The sequence below is a fragment of the Ovis canadensis genome, chromosome 6 (assembly GCF_042477335.2).
Source record: "Ovis canadensis isolate MfBH-ARS-UI-01 breed Bighorn chromosome 6, ARS-UI_OviCan_v2, whole genome shotgun sequence".
Taxonomy (NCBI): Eukaryota; Metazoa; Chordata; class Mammalia; order Artiodactyla; family Bovidae; genus Ovis; species Ovis canadensis.
The window spans coordinates 22,899,072-22,917,862 of record NC_091250.1 but is presented as its reverse complement, the minus strand read 5'-3'; the positions used below and the strand labels follow the sequence as shown (position 1 = coordinate 22,917,862).

The 18,791-nt window shown below is 38.1% G+C and overlaps 1 protein-coding gene across 3 annotated transcripts in view; it reads left to right on the top strand.

Annotated features, from left to right (window-relative positions):
* The window catches only part of LOC138442283 (bifunctional heparan sulfate N-deacetylase/N-sulfotransferase 3), a 164,368-nt gene extending 152,845 nt beyond the window's left edge, over nucleotides 1-11,523 (top strand). The window contains exons 12-13 of one of the 3 annotated variants that reach the window (XR_011446603.1): nucleotides 1,524-1,626; nucleotides 9,341-10,272. Coding sequence is in view for 1 of the 3 variants with exons in the window: in XM_069593396.1 (XP_069449497.1) it covers nucleotides 1,524-1,626; nucleotides 9,341-9,460 (223 nt within the window). In the remaining 2 variants the exon portion in view is untranslated. Of the gene's footprint in view, nucleotides 1-1,523; nucleotides 1,627-9,340 lie in introns of all 3 variants that reach the window. The other 2 variants (XR_011446604.1, XM_069593396.1) reach the window with 2 other exon arrangements.
* Nucleotides 11,524-18,791: the final 7,268 nt, after the last annotated feature.

Here is an 18,791-nt window from a genome sequence, read left to right as displayed (position 1 = left end):
GTCCTTCTCCAATGTATGAAAGCGAAGAGTGAAGGTGAAGTCACTAAGTTGCGTCCAACTCTTAGCGACCCCATGGACTGCAGCCTATCAGGCTCCTCCACCCATGGGATTTTCCAGGCAAAAGTACTGGAGTGGGTCGCCATTGCCTTCTCCAAAGAAAGAGCTAGATGCAGCATTCTGAGTGATATGGATTGAAGGCAAAAGAAAAACATGGTCCTAAATGATAATAACTTCTAGTGAAGAAGAAATTATAGCAATAGAATCACTGAATAACAAAAGCAAGTGAAAGAATCATGAATACTGTTAGCAGTCACTTTTCTAGTCAAGCATGGAAATCACTATATGTTCATAATGAATGATAATACCAAACATAACCAGAGACTGTAAAGAAGAAAAGGCCCTGGACCTGGAATCAGGAGGCCCAGACTTGAGTTGTCACCTGCATACTTAAAAAGTATATAGTCCAAGATAGGTAAACCTCGACAAACATTTCCTTCTTTCTCATTTTTTGTTCAACTAACAGTTGGTGAGTGTTCACAAAGAGCCAAACTCTAAGCTGCTGCTGCTAAGTCGCTTCAGTCATGTCCGACTCTGTGAGACCCCACTGACGGCAGCCCACCAGGCTCCCCCATCCCTGGGATTCTCCAGGCAAGAACACTGGAGTGGGTTGCCATGTCCTTCGCCAATGCATGAAAGTGAAAAGTGAAAGTGAAGTTGCTCAGTTATGTCCGACTCTTAGTGACCCCATGGACTGCAGCCCACCAGGCTCCTTCGTCCATGGGATTTTCCAGGCAAGAGTACTGGAGTGGGGTGCCATTGCCTTCTCCAAAACTCTAAGCTAAGTGCCACTAAATGGGACAAAAACTATACTCCATATCATTAAGGAGTTATAAGGAAAGCTCAAATAAAAGAGTTATATGAAATATTTTAGTATACTAAAATATAAATTTAATGTGCTTCTATTATTTTCATTATACCATAAAATCTTCATTTATAAGTGTTATTACTTTAACACAAAGCTCGTACCAAAATAAGAAAGTGTCTCTGGAAAAAAAAAATTAAATGGATTATAGCTAGAGAATTCTAAAATTAATCACTCCATGACACACCCAAACCCTATCTCTTCTATTAACCTGTAATCGAATGATAAAAGTACTATGTAAATCCACAGATATGGATGAAGCCTGATGTGTCATTTTTAAACCCTGCAAAAGGAAAGAATGGGCTTGAAACTTATAAAACTTTTCTTTCCAGATGAAGGAGGTAGGCTTATTAATTTCTATTAATAGGAGACCTTCTGCTGACAGTTTTTCTATTAGAAATCTGGCAAACTCACAGAGATGACAGATGGACTGAGAATTCAGAAGTATGCCAAAAGACTTTATGTAAAGTGATGTAGTCAAAAAATATGCCAGTTTCCTCAGTTATAGACTAATATCCAAACTAAAATATTCCATGTTTTTGGTCAGTATATTATATTAGTTGCTCGAAAACTACTATTTTGCTCTTTGTATCTTTTTAAGGTTTGATTCTCATAAAGGTTTCTGGTGTCAGTTACTGGAAGAAGGTAAAACAAAATGCCTTGGAAAGAGCAAAGGAAGAAAATACCCTCCAATGGATCCTGATGTAAGTATAGAGCTTAAAAATACAAACTAAATAAGCAAAATGATACTTTAAAATACATCTATTTTCTTAGAAAAATGATTAAAATAAAAAATTCACTTTCTAAAAATAAAAAGTAACATTTGGATTGGATGCATCCTGCTTGCTTGTTTTGATTTTTCCAGTGATATATTACCTGTCATGTGAGAATAAATGCCAACAATAGAATTTGCCATTTTGAATTGGAACAAAGAAGGCAACATCTCATTCCAAAAAGAGATACATTCACAGAAATTTTAGCACTGAAAATATTAACTGAAACCAGGGCAGGAAATATATCAACTGGAAATTAAAAATAGGACCAAAAGATTTTATTTTCACTAAGTCACTCTGTGGTGGTAAATGTGGCCTGCATAATAATATTAACTACTGGTATACTAAGTTTTGAACTGCTAATATGATAATAAGATTAAAGAATTAATATGTTTCCCCAATGTATAACATACTAGCAGATAATTTAAGGTCTGGAGAATGGAGACACCCAAACTTTGCCATAGACACGAAGCATGTCTGCCATGGCCGTGGTGGTCACTTAAAGCTACAGTTTTCCCACTTTGTTGGCCCTATATTCTCACTTTAAAGCTTACTACACATATATTAAAATGTATTGATACTTTGATTTCATAATCAGTCCTGTTAATGTGCAGTTTGGACATAACGCAAGTAGATTGATTTTATTTTAAAAAATAACTAACTCAAAAATTCAAACATTTGAGACTGTTTTCCCACAACATTTAACATATTGTGGTAACCAAGAATCCTACATTGGTCTGAGAATCCTAACATGGTCTGAACGTATCTGAATCCTTTTTGATACTTTCAGGACCATTTTTTTTTTATTCCAGTCTGATAGAGACAGAGCTTTGTCCTCACTAAGCTCATAATTAAATTCTATCTAAAAGACATTCTGGGGGTTCTTTTGATAAATAAAGGATACTCTCAGAGCTACAGTTTTCTTTGGTGGATTATTAAAATATATCCTTCAGTGCACTATGAAAGCAGTACATATTAATAAATATTCAAGGGTGATTTCCATAGCATTTCAAGACAGCAATATAAAATGTTTCATTTTCATGTATGTCAAAGCTATCTCTCTGTATATTTACTGAAACCAAAACATCTAAGACACTGTAGAACATCTTCCTTAGCATTTTATTTTACTCCCATCAAACACATACTGAGACATGATATTAAATTCATGGTAGAGGAAGATTAAAAGTCTAAAACCTTACCCCTCAATAAGGTTTCTCTGTAATACATTCCTAAGATGTTTTTTCTCAAACACCTCTGACATAGATGTGTGGGTTTTCCATACCAAGCAATTCTTTAATTTTCTGCAGATACCAGGTAGGTGTCCTATAATTTAATCCAATTCTGACACCAACTACCCAGGGTTAAGTACAGTCCCCACAGATTAAGAGCTCAGTCCCACAAAACTGCCCCCTTCAGACTTCAGTAACAAGTAGTGGGGTCCCAGGTTATTCGCACATCTGTCCAACTTGGCTACCAATCAGGGGTTCCCAAGAATTCCTCCCCAGATTTTGTAATTTGATATAATGACTCACATGCCCCAGAAATGCTTTACTTCCTGTTATTATAGATGGAGAGGTACACAGGACAAGGTCCAGAAGGGTCCTGAGCACCAGAGCTTCTCTTCTAGCAACCAGCCCCCGTCTGAAGCTGTCTAGGGACCCATACTGTCACTTCACTAGCATAAACTTGGGCAAAGTTTAAAGGAACTTGCTGTATACAACAAAAGGCACTCTTTTCACCCCTGTAACTCAGGAAATGACAAGGTTCTTAGGAGCTCTCTGCCGGAACCAGAGTCAAAACCAAATTTATTTTTCTTATTATATCACAATATCTATACATATGGATTTATTTGAGGGAGTAGGGTGGCTGACTTCATACAGATAATGCCCAGACAGGAGGCGAGAGTAAGGCCTCTTTCCTGGAGGTAATGGACAACTGCGTAGAACAGATTCGAGTAGGCAGTAATGTCACCACACTGCTTGCTTCTCCTACTACAGGAAAAACACCAGTACCCTTCCCCACAAGTATCACCGACACATCACGGGATACACTTGACCCTGGAAATGACGATCTGGTGGATTATCTGGCTTCCACTTTGGCTTTGTTTATCCAAATATATTATAGGAAAGGAATAAAAGCTGACATTTTGAATGAACCACTTAATCAATTACCTCTCCAAATCAAAAGCACTTAATAGTTTCTTTAATAATAGTCCAATAAACAACCTGATACTGAATTTATTATACAATTTCTTCTTTCATCATGTTTTATGTTATAGAAGTATACATTATTATTCCTTTTATTACCTTAATTTCACGTGAGTTTGCATGAAATGGACTACACTGGCATACATTAGCATATATTCTATCTGATTTGCCATCTAAAATGGTACACTTTCTGAACAATCATCAGATAACAATGTATGTAAATTTTCCATACCACTGAATTCTGTCCTAGTAATTTTTGGCCTGAACCTATTAGACTCTCAAATAGGACGTGTTTTACTTTACAAATCTCCTATCAGTTATCTTGCCATAGGAGGGAGCAGAAGAACAAGAAGGGGTACTTGATTATGGGGACCAACATACTCACTTAATAGGGCACAGGACAAGGGTCTGGCTGCTGATACAGGCTGTCAGGTTTGAAAAGGATGCCAAAAAAGCCAATACATTGAGATGTAGTTGAGATAATCCTCCGTATCAGGAGGTACGATACTGATACGAAACCCCAAGGAAATGTAGGAAGAATGTGGATCTCAGGAGGTTCAATTCTAAAGTCAGTTGAGCTGCTGGAGAACCCTTTGTCACATGGGAAATATAGGGGAGCAAGCTGCAGGATGTAGGCAGTCCCAGGCTGCTGTTGCCCAGGGCTTCCTTCATGAAGAGGAGCAATGCAAAGGGAGATGTTAGGAGAGGACAGCGGGGAAACCTCTGCACGAAGGCCTCGGGCTCAGCCCTGGATTCCAGGCCTGGCTGGCAGCAGAGGGGGCACAGAATGATCAGGCCCCCAGACAGAGGATCCGGGAATATGTTTCATCTCCACTTTTCTCTGGCCAGGGTACGCTAGCAGGGCCTGGTGGTGGTTTTAGAGCTGATGACTGAGGAGACCCAAAACAGAGAGAAGCAGGGAGACTGACACATGAGCCACACAAAGGTTCAGGTTTTCCCTTGATCGCAGTGATGGTTACAGTACAGCACGAATGTTCAGCCTTGTTCCAGTGATCGGAATTACTGCAAAAACCACTATGTTACATTGAAGTTATCAGCATAAAATGACATATTTTTCTAGGGCATTTAAGATGGGGTACCAGATATGACATTTCAAGAGAACAGCAGAAGAAAATAAGATTAATTTAAAATTAATCTCTTAAAGATTCAACTGAACTGAAACCCTCAGAATAGTAAAGCAGAGAGGCACAGATAAAGATCCAGAAACCCACCCTCCATGACATTCCCAACCACAGTCATTTGAACTACATACAAACCCCACTAAGCACCACCTTACAACACAGCACTTTCCATTTCTTACAATTTCAATTAAAATATTTTCCTTTATTGAAGGGAAATCTACCCCCTTGTAAATCAGGATAGTTTACTAACAGTGAGTATTTTGTGTATGCTTTAAATGTGCTCTTAAGAAAATATTATCTTCAAATTCTACATGTAAATTAATGATGACAAAAGAGTGTTTTATTTTATAGATTTATCAAGCCAACTCTTGCTCCAAAGCCAGAACAGTTTTAATAGAGCATAATACTGGAACCAATCAATTGTTACAGCTATATTTCTAAACTCAATCTAGCTATTTGAATATTTAATTCTGCACAAATAAACCACGTTTAATACAAAAGCCTTTTCCCTAGTGAAAACATTTACGTGTTTGGGGTGTGTATTTTGAAGAACAGTCACTATGTTTTGTTGTTCAGCCTCTAAGTCATGTCTGATTCTTTGTAACTCCATGGACTGCAGCACGCCCCAGTCCTCTGTCCTCCACTATCTCCTGGAGTTTGCTCAAATTCATGTCCATTGAGTCAGTAAAACTATCCAACCATCTCATCCTCTGCCACTCCCTTCTACTTTTGCCTTCAATTTTTCTCAGCATCAAGGTCTTTCCCAATGAATCAGCCCTTTTGCATCAGGGGAGCTTCAGCTTCAGCATCAGTCCTTCCAGTGAATATTCAGGGGTTGATTTCCTTTAGGATTGACTGGTTTAATCTCCTTGCTGTCCAAGGGACTCTCAAGAGTATTTTCCAGCACCGCAGTTCAAAAGCTTCACTTCTTCAGCACTCAGCCTTCTTTATGGTCCAACTCTCACATCCATACATGACTACTGGAAAAACCATAGCTTTGACTAGACGGACCTTCCAGATGTTTTTCCTAGAACTCACTTGCTTTCTCCATGATCCAGCAAATATTGGCAATTTGATCTCTGGTTCCTCTGCTTTTTCTAAATCCAGTTTGTACATCTGGAAGTTCTCAATTCACATACTGCTGAAGCCTAGCTTGAAGGACTTTGAGCATAACCTTACTAACATTTAAATGAGGACAACTGTACAGTAGTTTGAACATTCTTTGGCATTGCCTTTCTTTGGGATTGGAATGAAAACTGACCTGGTCCAGTGGCTACTGCTGAGTTTTCCAAATTTGCTGACATATTGAGTGCAGCACTTTAACAGCATCATCTTTTAGGATTTGAAATAACTCAGCTGAAATTCTATCACCTCCACTAGCTTTGTTCATAGCAGTGCTTCCTAAGGTCCACCTGACTTCACATTCCAGGACGTCCAGCTCTAGGTGAGTGACCACATCATCGTGGTTATCTGGGTCATTAAGAACTTTCTTGTATAGTTTTTCTGTGTATTCTTGCCACCTCTTCTTAATCTCTCTGCTTCTGTTAAGTCCTTACCGTTTCTGTCCCTTCATCATGCCCATCTGGGCATGAAGTGTTCCCTTGAGATCTCCAATTTTCTTGATGATATCTCTAGTCTTCCCCATCCTATTGTTTTCCTCTATTTCCTCTATTTTACAAGGCCTTCTTATCTCTCCTTGCTCTTCTCTGGAACTCTGCATTCAGATGGGTATATCATTCCCTTTCTCCCTTGCCTTTCACTTATATTCTTTCCTCAGCTATTTGTAAAGCCTCCTCAACCAACCACTTCAGCTCCTTGCGTTTCTTTTTCATTAGGATGGTTTCAGTCACTGCCTTGGGTACAATATTACAAACTTCTGTCCATAGTTCTTCACGCACTGTGTCTACCAGATCTAATCCCCTGAATATATCTGTTACTTCTACTATATAATTGCCGGGGTCCAGCCCCAGTGGATCCAGGGTGATCCGAAGGTGGGGGGACGGAGTCGGCGTCTTTGGAAAAATACATATTTAATTACAGATATAGAGAGAGATTAGAAACGGATAGTGTAGTAGGAAGATTAGTGGAGAAAAAGAGGCTGAATAACTTGGATTACGTGGAATAGCATCCATGCTCCAGATGGGAATTCAGCCAGAAAAATGGGAGCAAGAAAGAAGCGACATGGGGGAATCAGTCTTTCCAGAAACTGATCCGATTTCTTTATTTTGGGGTTTGCTTATATACCTTTTGTTACACATAGGGATGAATACAGAGTCACGCGGGAGTCAGCAGTCCTGACCTTTATCAAAATCAGGTGCTTCACATAAATGTATAAAAAAAAAAGGTCTTAGGGATATTACATCATCTTCTGGCCATGAGTGAGACCTGCTGACATTTTATGATCCTTTCTTTCTGATAACCAAAAAACTTATTTCTTCCAAGGGTGTTTTTTCTTAAACCAGGCACCACCCTCCAAATAAAGTTACATTCCTATAGGGTGAGGGTGTAGTGAGTTACAATCCAGAAAGGAATTTATTTAACCCAAGGTTAACATGATTAATCTTAAAGGTTAATACTTATTTCTCCTATATGCTTAAGGGTTAATGCTTATTTCTCCTATATGCTAGTTATATTCATTATAAGGGCAGGGAGTCTGGAGATTTAGCAGCAAACATCAGCCCAACAAGTGAAAATCCTTTCACCAATGTTCCCCTTAAGATCTATTTAGTCTTAAGATAGTGATAAAGTTACATTTTTACATAGCAAGGACACAGTGATTTATAACAAAGTACAGTGATCTATTACAAAAGAGAAAATCCATTAACTCAAAAGTCTAGTAATGCTAACATCAAAAACTACTATATTTCCTTTACTATATTCCAAATACATTGATTAATATATTCCCAGGTGCCTAAGGATATGGAGGCCTGGCGGCAATCATTGACTCAACAAGAAGAAAAAGCCCTATGCTAATTAAGACTCTCAAAATACTTCAAAACTCTCTGTGCTGTTTATGGTTAAGAGGTAGTAAACAATCATGTGGCAGGAGTATGAATAATCCTGTCATACAAGCTAGTCTGTTAGCAGAGAGGTTTGACCCCAGACATCCTTGTCCCACCCAGAGCAGGGAATTAGCAGCAATTATTGACACAACAAATGAAAAACCCTTCACCAATATAATTCCTAACCAACCCACTATACTAATAATTTCTAACTCCCCAAAAGAATTTGCCTTTAGTAAGTCTAAAACATCTCATGCCTCTCAGATTGGGAGGCTGTAAACAATCACATGTGGCCAGATAACCTTCAGAGGAGTCGTAAGCTGAAACATTCTTGTCACACCCAGGAATTTTTATTGACTTGGAGCTGCAAGTTAACTCCTTCTCCGAGAGAAATGGTTATGGAGGAGAGCCCCCCGTAAAGTCAGAGGTGTAGGTGAGAGCATAAAACAGACTCTGGTTTTGGGGTTAGATGCTTGGGAACAGGGGGTTTCCTGAGGCTTGATCATGCCTTTGCCTCCTTCCTCATGACCTTTGCCATGGGCGGAGTTCCTCACGCTGGCTCCCAGCAATAATCATAAGAGATTTGATTTAGGTCAAAGCTGAATGGTGGTTTTCCCTACTGTCTTCTGTTTAAGCATGAATTTTGCAATAAGGAGCTCATGACCTGAGCCACAGTCAGCTCCAGGTCATGTTTTCGCTAACTGAATAGAGCTTCTCCATCTTTGGCTGCAAGGAACATAGGCAGTATGATTTCATCACCATCTGGTGATGTCCATATGTAGAGCCATCTTTTGAGTTATTGGAAATGCTATAACTAAGATGTTCTCTTGACAAAACTCTGTTAGGTTCTGCCCTGTTTCAGTCTGTACTTCAGGGCCAAACTTGCCTGTTATTCTGGGTATCTCTTGACTTCCTGCTTTTCCATTTCAGTCCCCTGTGATGAAAAGGATGTCTTTTGGGGTGCTAGTTCTAGGAGGTGTGATAAGTTTTCATAGAACCAGTCAACTTCAGCTTCTTTGGCATCAGCGGTTGGGGCATAGACTTGGATTACTATGATACTGAATGGTTTGCCTTGGAGACGAACCAAGATCATTCTGTCATTTTTGACGTTACACCCAAGTATTGTATTTTGGACTGTTTTGTTGACTATCTTGTGCTAAATAAATAGTCTGCATGCTTAAAATCAATTTTAAGCCACAAATATCTACAGATATAAATAAACATCATCAAAGTGTATTAAGTATACTCCAACAAATAAAATTGAATGTCCTTGTGCCTCCTCCTCCCCTCTCAGAGCAGAGCATTTCTATCCAGCTACTATCGTGACCACAACGTGGAGCTCTCCAAGCTGCTGCACAGACTGGGGCAGCCTCTGCCATCCTGGCTGAGGCAGGAGCTGCAGAAAGTGAGATAGCACTGTGAGAAAGCTCGAGAATGCATCTCCATGGAACGCTCACCTCTCCCAGAGCTTCCGGGAGCTACCAAAAGGCGGTTTAAAAATATACCTCTTCAAATGAGAATAGAAAAACAAAGTTCTTTCCACGTGCTGGCACGTGGATGATTAGAAACAAAACAAAACTAAAAGTATTTGTTACAAGCCTTGAGGCCTATGGCCTTTCTCTTAACCCGTATCTGAGCCTGTGGGGTTATTGGAGACTACTGTGCACTCACGTGTTAATCAATAGCAACCAATATAAATATCAAATACCAATGCAGAACTGTTCCATTTCGTAGTAATATTTACACTTTTATATATCAACTAAGATTATGTCTCTGTAGACTTGTAGGCTGCTGTTTGCCTGTAGAATGTTTTCTTATTCTTTGATTCTATAAAGTGTCCTACAAAACAGAAAGTAAACATCACAATGTAGCATAAAGCGCCAGAGGCCTAATGCCCGTGAAAACTGCTTGCAAAAATATAAATCCACTGAAGTATTTAGAAAGAATTATAATTTACAATTTGTCCTAGATCAGAGAATGGTAAAGTTATATCTGAGCTTTATCTGCATCGAAAAAAAAAAAAGATAAGTATTATAGAAGGAAAAAAGTGATTTTTCATCCACATAGTCTAGTACATTTCTGTAAAAGTTTCCAACGTCTCTATCATTACATAATTATTATTCTGAAAGGTATGTTGTACCAGCTATTGGATGGGAAATAGAAACACACTGAGTATACCAAAACAGTAAGAAGCAATATAAAGTGTACTGACTAAATCCTCTAAAAGCAAGAAATTGTAGGGGTCTGAAGATATCTGATTGACAACTTATGTCCCTTTGCTGTGAGCTGCAGATCAACTCCAGTAGTTCTCACTGGTTCTACAGAAATGTTTGCTCAGAATCTGAGGTCTATGTCATCTCCAGAAACAGACAGACTTTTTAATGTAAACAACTTTTTCTTAATGCTCCCAAGAAAAAAACCTATTAACTGAAATCTAAGGACAGTTTCTCTAGATGATATGTTGGGTTATTTACATTTAAATACAGAAAAATTACATTTTTTTCAGATAATTCAAAATGAAATTGTATAACACAGAGATCTGTGACAAAAAACAAATTAATGTATGATTTTTAATCCCAGATTTGCAATGGTACAAGGCAGAAAAAGATAATCAAAGCCAAGTGCCATTTTTCTTAGAACATTTTGTACATCACTTTCATGAAAGACAATATAACACAGTTAAATTTATGGGTTATCTACTAAATTAAATGGAGGAAGTACCAAGATGAGCCAGGCATGGTTCTTAAAATATATTTTACACTTAAATTTTTAATGATTATATGATTAATAAAGTATTCAAAAAAAGAAAAGAATGTCATGCTGATTTTCCTGTACTTATATTTACTTAGTTTTTAAATATACTAAACACACAAGAAATTTAAGTAGTAAATAAATTCCTTGCTATGACTTTATAAGCTTTTATGAATGTAATCAAAAGTATGATTAGAAAAAATTATGCCCAAATAGTTTCATTATAATATGAAACTATTATGGCCAATATAATGGCCATTATAATATGTGAAATTGAATTCTATCAACTATTCACTAATTAGAAAACAAATTTTGAGATACTTTCACTAACTATTCATTTCTAAAATTGTATTATAAAAATTAATTAAATGTTTTAAAGTTTTGTATACCCAAATGATAAGCCAATTTTTAAACAAACAAGCTATTAGCAGAAAGAATTAGACAAAGAACCAGATTTTAAGATCCCTGACAGTAAAAGCAATATCAAAGTCATTTGGACAAAGATGGTAAAGTCAGTCTTCATGCTTACCGCTACCTTTATGAACAGCACATGCCTAACATACTAGAAAATGAATACAGCCTTTAATCTTCACTATTTTAAGAAAATTAGCTTAAGAGGGTCAAACATAGTGAGAACAGTCCCCAGGAGTTACATACAGTATTGTGTTTTCATTTTGACAACATTTCTACTGATTAAAAAAAAAAAAAAGGAAAGGAAAAGAAAAACAATGCATTTACGCTCCAAGGATGAGATGTGCATTTAAACTTCTAAACAAAGCTCCTAATGGTGTAATTCTGTCTGGATAAACTGAGTCAACTAAACAGCTTACCCTTTAAGAAATGTCAAAAACACACTGGATGCTTGTGGGATGAAAGGAGAAATTTACTCATTCATAATATAGATATTATGGTACTTAGAGCAGCAAACCTTTGAAAGGAATTTTGATCACTCAGTGTATCTGGAAGACAACTCAAATTCTAGGGGACACACACACTTGCTACACTGGATACTGCAGGTGGTTGTTATGTTCTTCTGAAAGTAACATAAATATACATGGGGAAAGAAAGAGGTAATGTGATTTCAAACTAGCTTTGTATGGCATTCTTTTTTCATTGCTTAAAATATGAAACTTCCTCAGGAAGAAATGAAATGGTTATTTCAGTGTTTATAGCTATAATATTCTTGTCATTCACATTGAATGAAAATTAATGGAAACATTTTTTTTTCTGAGTTTTTTAAAATAAAAAAAAACTGGATATAATTCTGATAGTAGCATGGTACCTCATATGTACAACAATAAACTGTGATAAGAAAAGAGTTTGAGCCTGGTGATTTCAGGTAACAAGAAGACATTTGTTTGATAGTTGGTGTTTGCCTGTGACCAAGTGGGAGGTGGTCATAGAACATAGATACCACTAACACAATTCAAAATGGAAAACTTCCCAGGAAGGCATGAGTGTTATTTTTAATGATATAACCTTAAACAGATCTTCTAATCAATATTAGTTAGTTTTTGTTTAGTTCTAGTAGATATAAAACATTTCCTAGGGTCACTCATGAGACCAGAAAGTGAGAAGGACACACGACTGATACTTAACGGACTTGAAAACTAAAAGTATCAGCATCTCTTACTCCCAGTGCTCTGCTCTGCTCCCTACAAATCAGCTGCTTTCTTTAGAGCTTTATATGGAGAATCCCAGGGACAGGGGAGCCTGGTGGGAGAGTTGGACACGACTGAAGCGACTTAGCAGCAGCAGTAGCAGCTAATCTCTCTCTCCTTAAAAATCTAGCAAAACAGACCATCTATGCAAAAAAAAAAAAAAAAAAAGGGAGGGGGTCAGGAGAGTTAGACATTTATCTACATTTTCCACAGAACTTTCTTTTCTCTAGCCCAGCCCCTTTCTTTTCTGAACATCAGGCTTTCCCGTGTTGCAACCCACCCTGTCATCATACAGCAGTTGATTCTTCACAGGCTTATCTCCCAGACACACAGCTCTCCAGTCTAGGATACACCTGACCCCCAATTTTCCATGTGTGCCATCCTATGTTCTATTTACTCTGAGACCAGCTGGTGAGTGGTTAATAAACCAACCCCATCAATGTTAGTGGCTTATAATGACTTACAATATTTTACTTTTAAGAGATAGCAGCACTGCATTTTCCAGGAGATATGCTCAAGGCTCATCCAACAGTTCAAATAGTTCAGAAGGAAGGGATCTCTCTGTTTTGAAATCACTCTCCAAGGCCGAGTTCTATTCTGCCAAAACTGACACGGCGTGGTTACCACCTACTGCCTTCGTCCTGCCCACCCCACCCCACGCACACACACACCCATCCCCAGATAGTCAGGAATCATGGAAAGAGCAGTGAATCCCTGCGGTGGATAAGCCTTGAGAAATTATTTGTGTTGGCTTGACATGTTTAACTTCTTTTCACTTGACCTAAAAGCAAACTAAATGTTATAAGGTCAAGCCATTAATTTATGCTTTGAGGATAAGAGCTAAAGACACAATGTGTCATTGATTCCATTCCCAGAAAAACCTAGAATTTACTTTGAGTATGCCTTTCACCTGCGGCCAGTGGTAGCTAAGAGAATTTAAGGGCCATTTCTCCCTGTCCAGTGCTACTACAAGTTCCTGCTATTTTGTCCTCAATTTATTGTCTACACAGTTCTCTATATATTCAATTTCTTAACAAAATCACAAAAATGTATTCATTTATTTATTAGCAGGTGAAATTTATTCTTGCCCTCCACTTCCACCTTCTTCCTTTAATCCTGTACTTATCTTACTCATTGAGTTTCTATCATTTCTCAGTCTATTCCCAAAAGTTACAGACACAAAGATTAATAGATCACTAAAATTGGAACCTGCTATATTTTCACCATCTCCTTTTTAGAAAAAGAAGAATCATGAATAGTGTCAGTGTTTAAAAAAGACATCCACTAGCCAGAATCAGGTCAAATATTTTATTTGCCTATCAATTCCTTCCACAGAAGTCAAAGCAAATTCCACAAATTAAATACAGTATAAAGTCTCCAAGATATTGCTAGGAAGAATGTATTTACCCACACTTTTTCATATAGAAAACAGAATTAAACTGAATGAAATGTGAAACATTTCCAAAGCACCCAGGATCTGTGACAAATCTTACATAAAACCGTCTATATCAAGCTGTTTCTTGGTTATGAGGGAATAAATTAGGTGTAGGAAATGCCTGCTGTCTGCATTTCTGATGCCAAAATGCTCTTCTTCAAATCAATAAGTGAAATGGAAGGCAGATCTTGCTCTTAAATATTATGCATAATTTATACAGTTGGACCAGAAAGATTGGTCTTCCTTTCTCTATTTGGTAAATACTATTCTCAATCTGAATTTTTCAGTTTCAACCACACTTTAAACAGAAATGCAAGCTCAGGATGCAATATACTCTTAGGGCTACAGTGTATTTTTTTTAGAACTTAATTTATGTCTTTCAAAGTAAACAAAACTTTTAAAAGCCCACAAAACATATACTATCAAAATAAAGGGTCTGCTTTACAGACAGACAAATAAATTGACAAATTTAAAAGAAGTTAAAGATTCTAATTTTAAAAACAATAAAAAGCTATGAAAATGTAATACTGACCATTTTCATTCCCATCTGGGATCAACTTGATGAAACCATGTTGCTTCTGTCCCCAATTAAGGATATCCTAAGTACAACTGGAATCGCAGACAGAATCAATTGGACTAATATAGATGTTGGCCCCAATATCGGTTCTTAACCAAAATAACACTGAGTAAGTCAGTTTTCCTTTAGGGCCTCAATTTCCCCATCCTTCAGAGGAAGAAGTCAAATGAGATCGTTGGCACCAGCTCCTTCCCTTGTTCCATTTTATCACCATTTATTGTGACATGTGGCTCTCCGTGGCTCTCACACATTCTGCCACAGGCAGGAGCCACAAATTATCTAGGTGGGAAAGCTGGAGGCAGCAGTGGGGTCTGAGTATTTCAATCCCTCCTCCCTCCCTTCTGTTTGGAGAATACTCTGGTCTGCTTTTGGCCTGTCGTAAGATCAGCAGAAATCTCTTTTTAAATACATTATTTAAGGCCACAAACATAACCAAAAGAACAAAAATATAAATATATGCTTAAAAAAAATAGGAAGATGACCAAGACGGTAAATGAGTTAAACATTTACACGCATCAAGGAATAAGGGTCTAAATGAGCCAAACCTCTCGTCTTTCATGTGTGAACCAACAGAGGATGCTTCAAGTTGACAAACCAAGATGATAAGGTGAGTGATGGTTGGTATTATGGAGGCAGTCGACACAATTCGGATATGAATGGTCACTTACCTTTGATAAATGGGGCTGGAGTGCAGGACCAGGGAGAAGCATTTGAATTTTCATTTCCAAGTGCATGTACTACTTTAGTATCAGTAGTAACAGCAATAATCTATCAGTTTTTTAAAAAATAAATATTCAGGCCCAACAGTAATTGGCAACTGATTTTAGCATCAGCTGGTGGATGTTATCCAGGAGACTAACTGGTAGTCAAGACCTCTGCGGCAATACAGAGCCTTACTTAGTGGTCACATGGCTCTCAAAGCAGAGTCTGTGGTCCCCCGGCAGACCCAAGGCCTTTACAGGGCATCTGCATGGTCAGAACTATTTTCATAATAATACCAGTTTATCATAGTCCCTTGTCATTGTGCTGATATCTTCACTGTTTTTGCAAGAGTAATCATGGGTCAAACTGCTGGTGCTTTAACAGAAGTCTCCTGCTCATTGTATTCCCCACCATCACACACTCATTTACAAAGTCAGCTTCAGTTAAGAAAACATGCAACAAGGCAGCAAGAATTATTAATACCATTCCATTTCATCCCCTCAATACCCATCCTTTTAATATTTCTCTGAAAATGTGACACATACCTGGAGTACCTCCACCGTACACTGAAGTAGATAGCTGTCTCAAGGAAAAGCACCTGAGCAATTATTTGAGTTGCAAATTGAACTTCTTTTTTAATTTATTTAATCTGACAAAAACTAGTCGCCTCACTCACAGATCATCATTTTGACTTAAAAGAATGGCAGGAACTATGATTATTCAAACTTGAGAATTTTAAGACGTTTATTAACAAAAAAAGTGAGCCTGTCACTTTAAGAATAACAATTAACAATAAATAACAGTATTTATTGCCAATGATAAAATTTGAGCTTTCAAGTGAAAATTAGAATGTTGTAGATCTTGTGTGCATTACTTGGAGCTTAACAGCATACTATTATTTAAATACATTATCTGATGAGACTAATGGTGATATTAACAAATACGATCTTTTAATATTATATATTAAAATGTACCAACGTTTGGAAGATCTGAATAGTAAACCAGTATTTTCTAAACAACTGATGTATGAGGTTACAAAAATCATTATATGTAGTGCAACCATTATAATGGTAAAACACTCATTCTTAGGCAAGATAACCTAATAGTTTTTAATGTAGCAGAGTGTGAAAAGGTCTTTGATTTGGTTTCAGATTCCATGTTACAAATAGCCTCTAAGAAAATACCACTTGTCCAGTTTTAGCATAGTATCAAAGAAAAATATCCACAATTACCTGAAAGGCTATAAGTATACACTCCCCTTTCCCAAACACATATTTGTGTAAGCTTAGATTTTCTCTACACACTTCAGCAAAAGCAGCATCAAAGGAGACTGAATGCAAAAACAGAAATCAGAATCCACCTATCTTCTACCTAACCCTCTTCCAACAACACAAGAGAAGACTCTACACATGGACATCACCAGATGGTCAACACCAAAATCAGATTGATTATATTCTTTGCAGCCAAAGATGGAGAAGCTCTATATAGTCAGCAAAAACAAGACCGGGAGCTAACTGTGGCTCAGATCATGAACCCCTTATTGCCAAATTTAGACTTAAATTGAAGAAAGTAGGGAAAACCACTAGACCATTCAGGTATGACCTAAATCAAATCCCTTATGATTATATAGTGGAACTGAGAAATAGATTTAAGGGACTAGATCTGATAGACAGAATGCCTGATGAACTATGGATGGAGGTTCGTGACACTGTACAGGAGACAGGGATCAAAACCATCTCCATTGAAAAGAAAGGCAAAAAAGCAAAATGGCTGTCTGGGGAGGCCTTACAAATAGCTGTGAAAAGAAGAGAAGCGAAAAGCAAAGGAGAAAAGGAAAGATAGTCCCATTTGGATGCAGAGTTACAAAGAATAGCAAGGAGAGATAAGAAAGCCTTCCTCAGTGATCAATGCAAAGAAATAGAGGAGAACAACAGAATGGGAAAGACTAGAGATCTCTTCAAGGAAATTAGAGATACCGAGGGAACATTTCATGCAAAGATGGGCTCAATAAAGGACAGAAATGGCATGGACTTAACAGAAGCAGAATATGTTAAGAAGAGATGGGAAGAATACAAAGCAGAACTGTACCAAAAAGAGCTTTACAACCCAGATATTCTTGATGGTGTGATCTGTCACCTAGAGACAGACATCCTGGAATGTGAAGTCAAGTGGGCCTTAGAAAGCATCACTACGAACAAAGCTAGTGAAGGGAACTGAAATTGAGCTATTTCAAATCCTGAAAGATGACACTGTGAAAGTGCTGCACTCAATATGCCAGCAACTTTGGAAAACTCGGCAGTGGCCACAAGACTGGAAAAGGTCAGTTTTCATTCCAGTCCCAAAGAAAGGTAATCCCAAAGAATGCTCAAACTACCACACAATTGCACTCATCTCACACACCAGTAAAGTAACGCTCAAAATTCTCCAAGCCAGGCTTCACCAATACATGAACCGTGAACTTCCAGATGTTTAAGCTAGTTTTAGAAAAGGCAGAGGAACCACAGATCAAATTGCCAACATCCGCTGGATCATCGAAAAGGCAAGAGAGTTCCAGAAAAACATCTATTTCTGCTTTATTGACTACGCCAAAGCCTTTGACTGTGTGGATCACAATAAACTGTGGAAAATTCTGAAAGAGATAGGAATACCAGACCACCTGAGCTGCCTTTTGAGAAACCTGTATGCAGGTCAGGAAGCAACAGTTAGAACTGGACAGGGAACAACAGACTGGTTCCAAATAGGAAAAGGAGTATGTCAAAGCTGTATATGGTCACCCTGCTTATTTAACTTATATGCAGAGTACATCGTTAGAAACGCTGGGCTGGAAGAAGCACAAGCTGGAATCAAGATTCCTGGGAGAAATATCAATAACCTTAGATATGCAGATGACACCACCCTTATGGACAAAGTGAAGAAGAACTAAAATGCCTCTTGATGAAAGTGAAAGGGGAGAGTGAAAAATTTGGCTTAAAGCTCAACATTCAGAAAACAAAGATCATGGCATCTGGTCCCATCACTTCATGGGAAATAGATGGGGAAACAGTGGAAACAGTGGCAGACTTTATTTTTTTGGGCTCCAAAATCACAGCAGATGGTAACTGCGGCCATGAAATTAAAAGACGCTTACTCCTTGCAAGGAAAGTTATGACCAACCTAGATAGTATATTCAAAAGCAGAGACACTACTTTGCCGACTGAGGTCCGTCTAGTCAAGGCTATGGTTTTTCCAGTAGTCATGTATGGATGTAAGAGTTGGACTATAAAGAAATCTGAGCACTGAAGAATTCATGCTTTTGAACTGTGGTGTTGGAGAAGACTCTTGAGAGTCCCTTGCACTACAAGGAGATTCAACCAGTCCATCCTAAAGATCAGTCCTGGGTGTTCATTGGAAAGCCTGACGGTAAAGCTGAAACTCCAATACTTTGGCCACCTCATGTGAAGAGTGTGAATAGCTGACTGAGTGGAAAAGACCCTGATGCTGGGAGGGATTGAGGGCAGGAGGAGAAGGGGAGACAGAGGATGAGATGGCTGGATGGCATCACCGACTGGATGGACATGAGTTTGAGTGAACTCCAGGAGCTGGTGATGGACAGGGAGGCCTGGTGTGCTGCCATTCATGG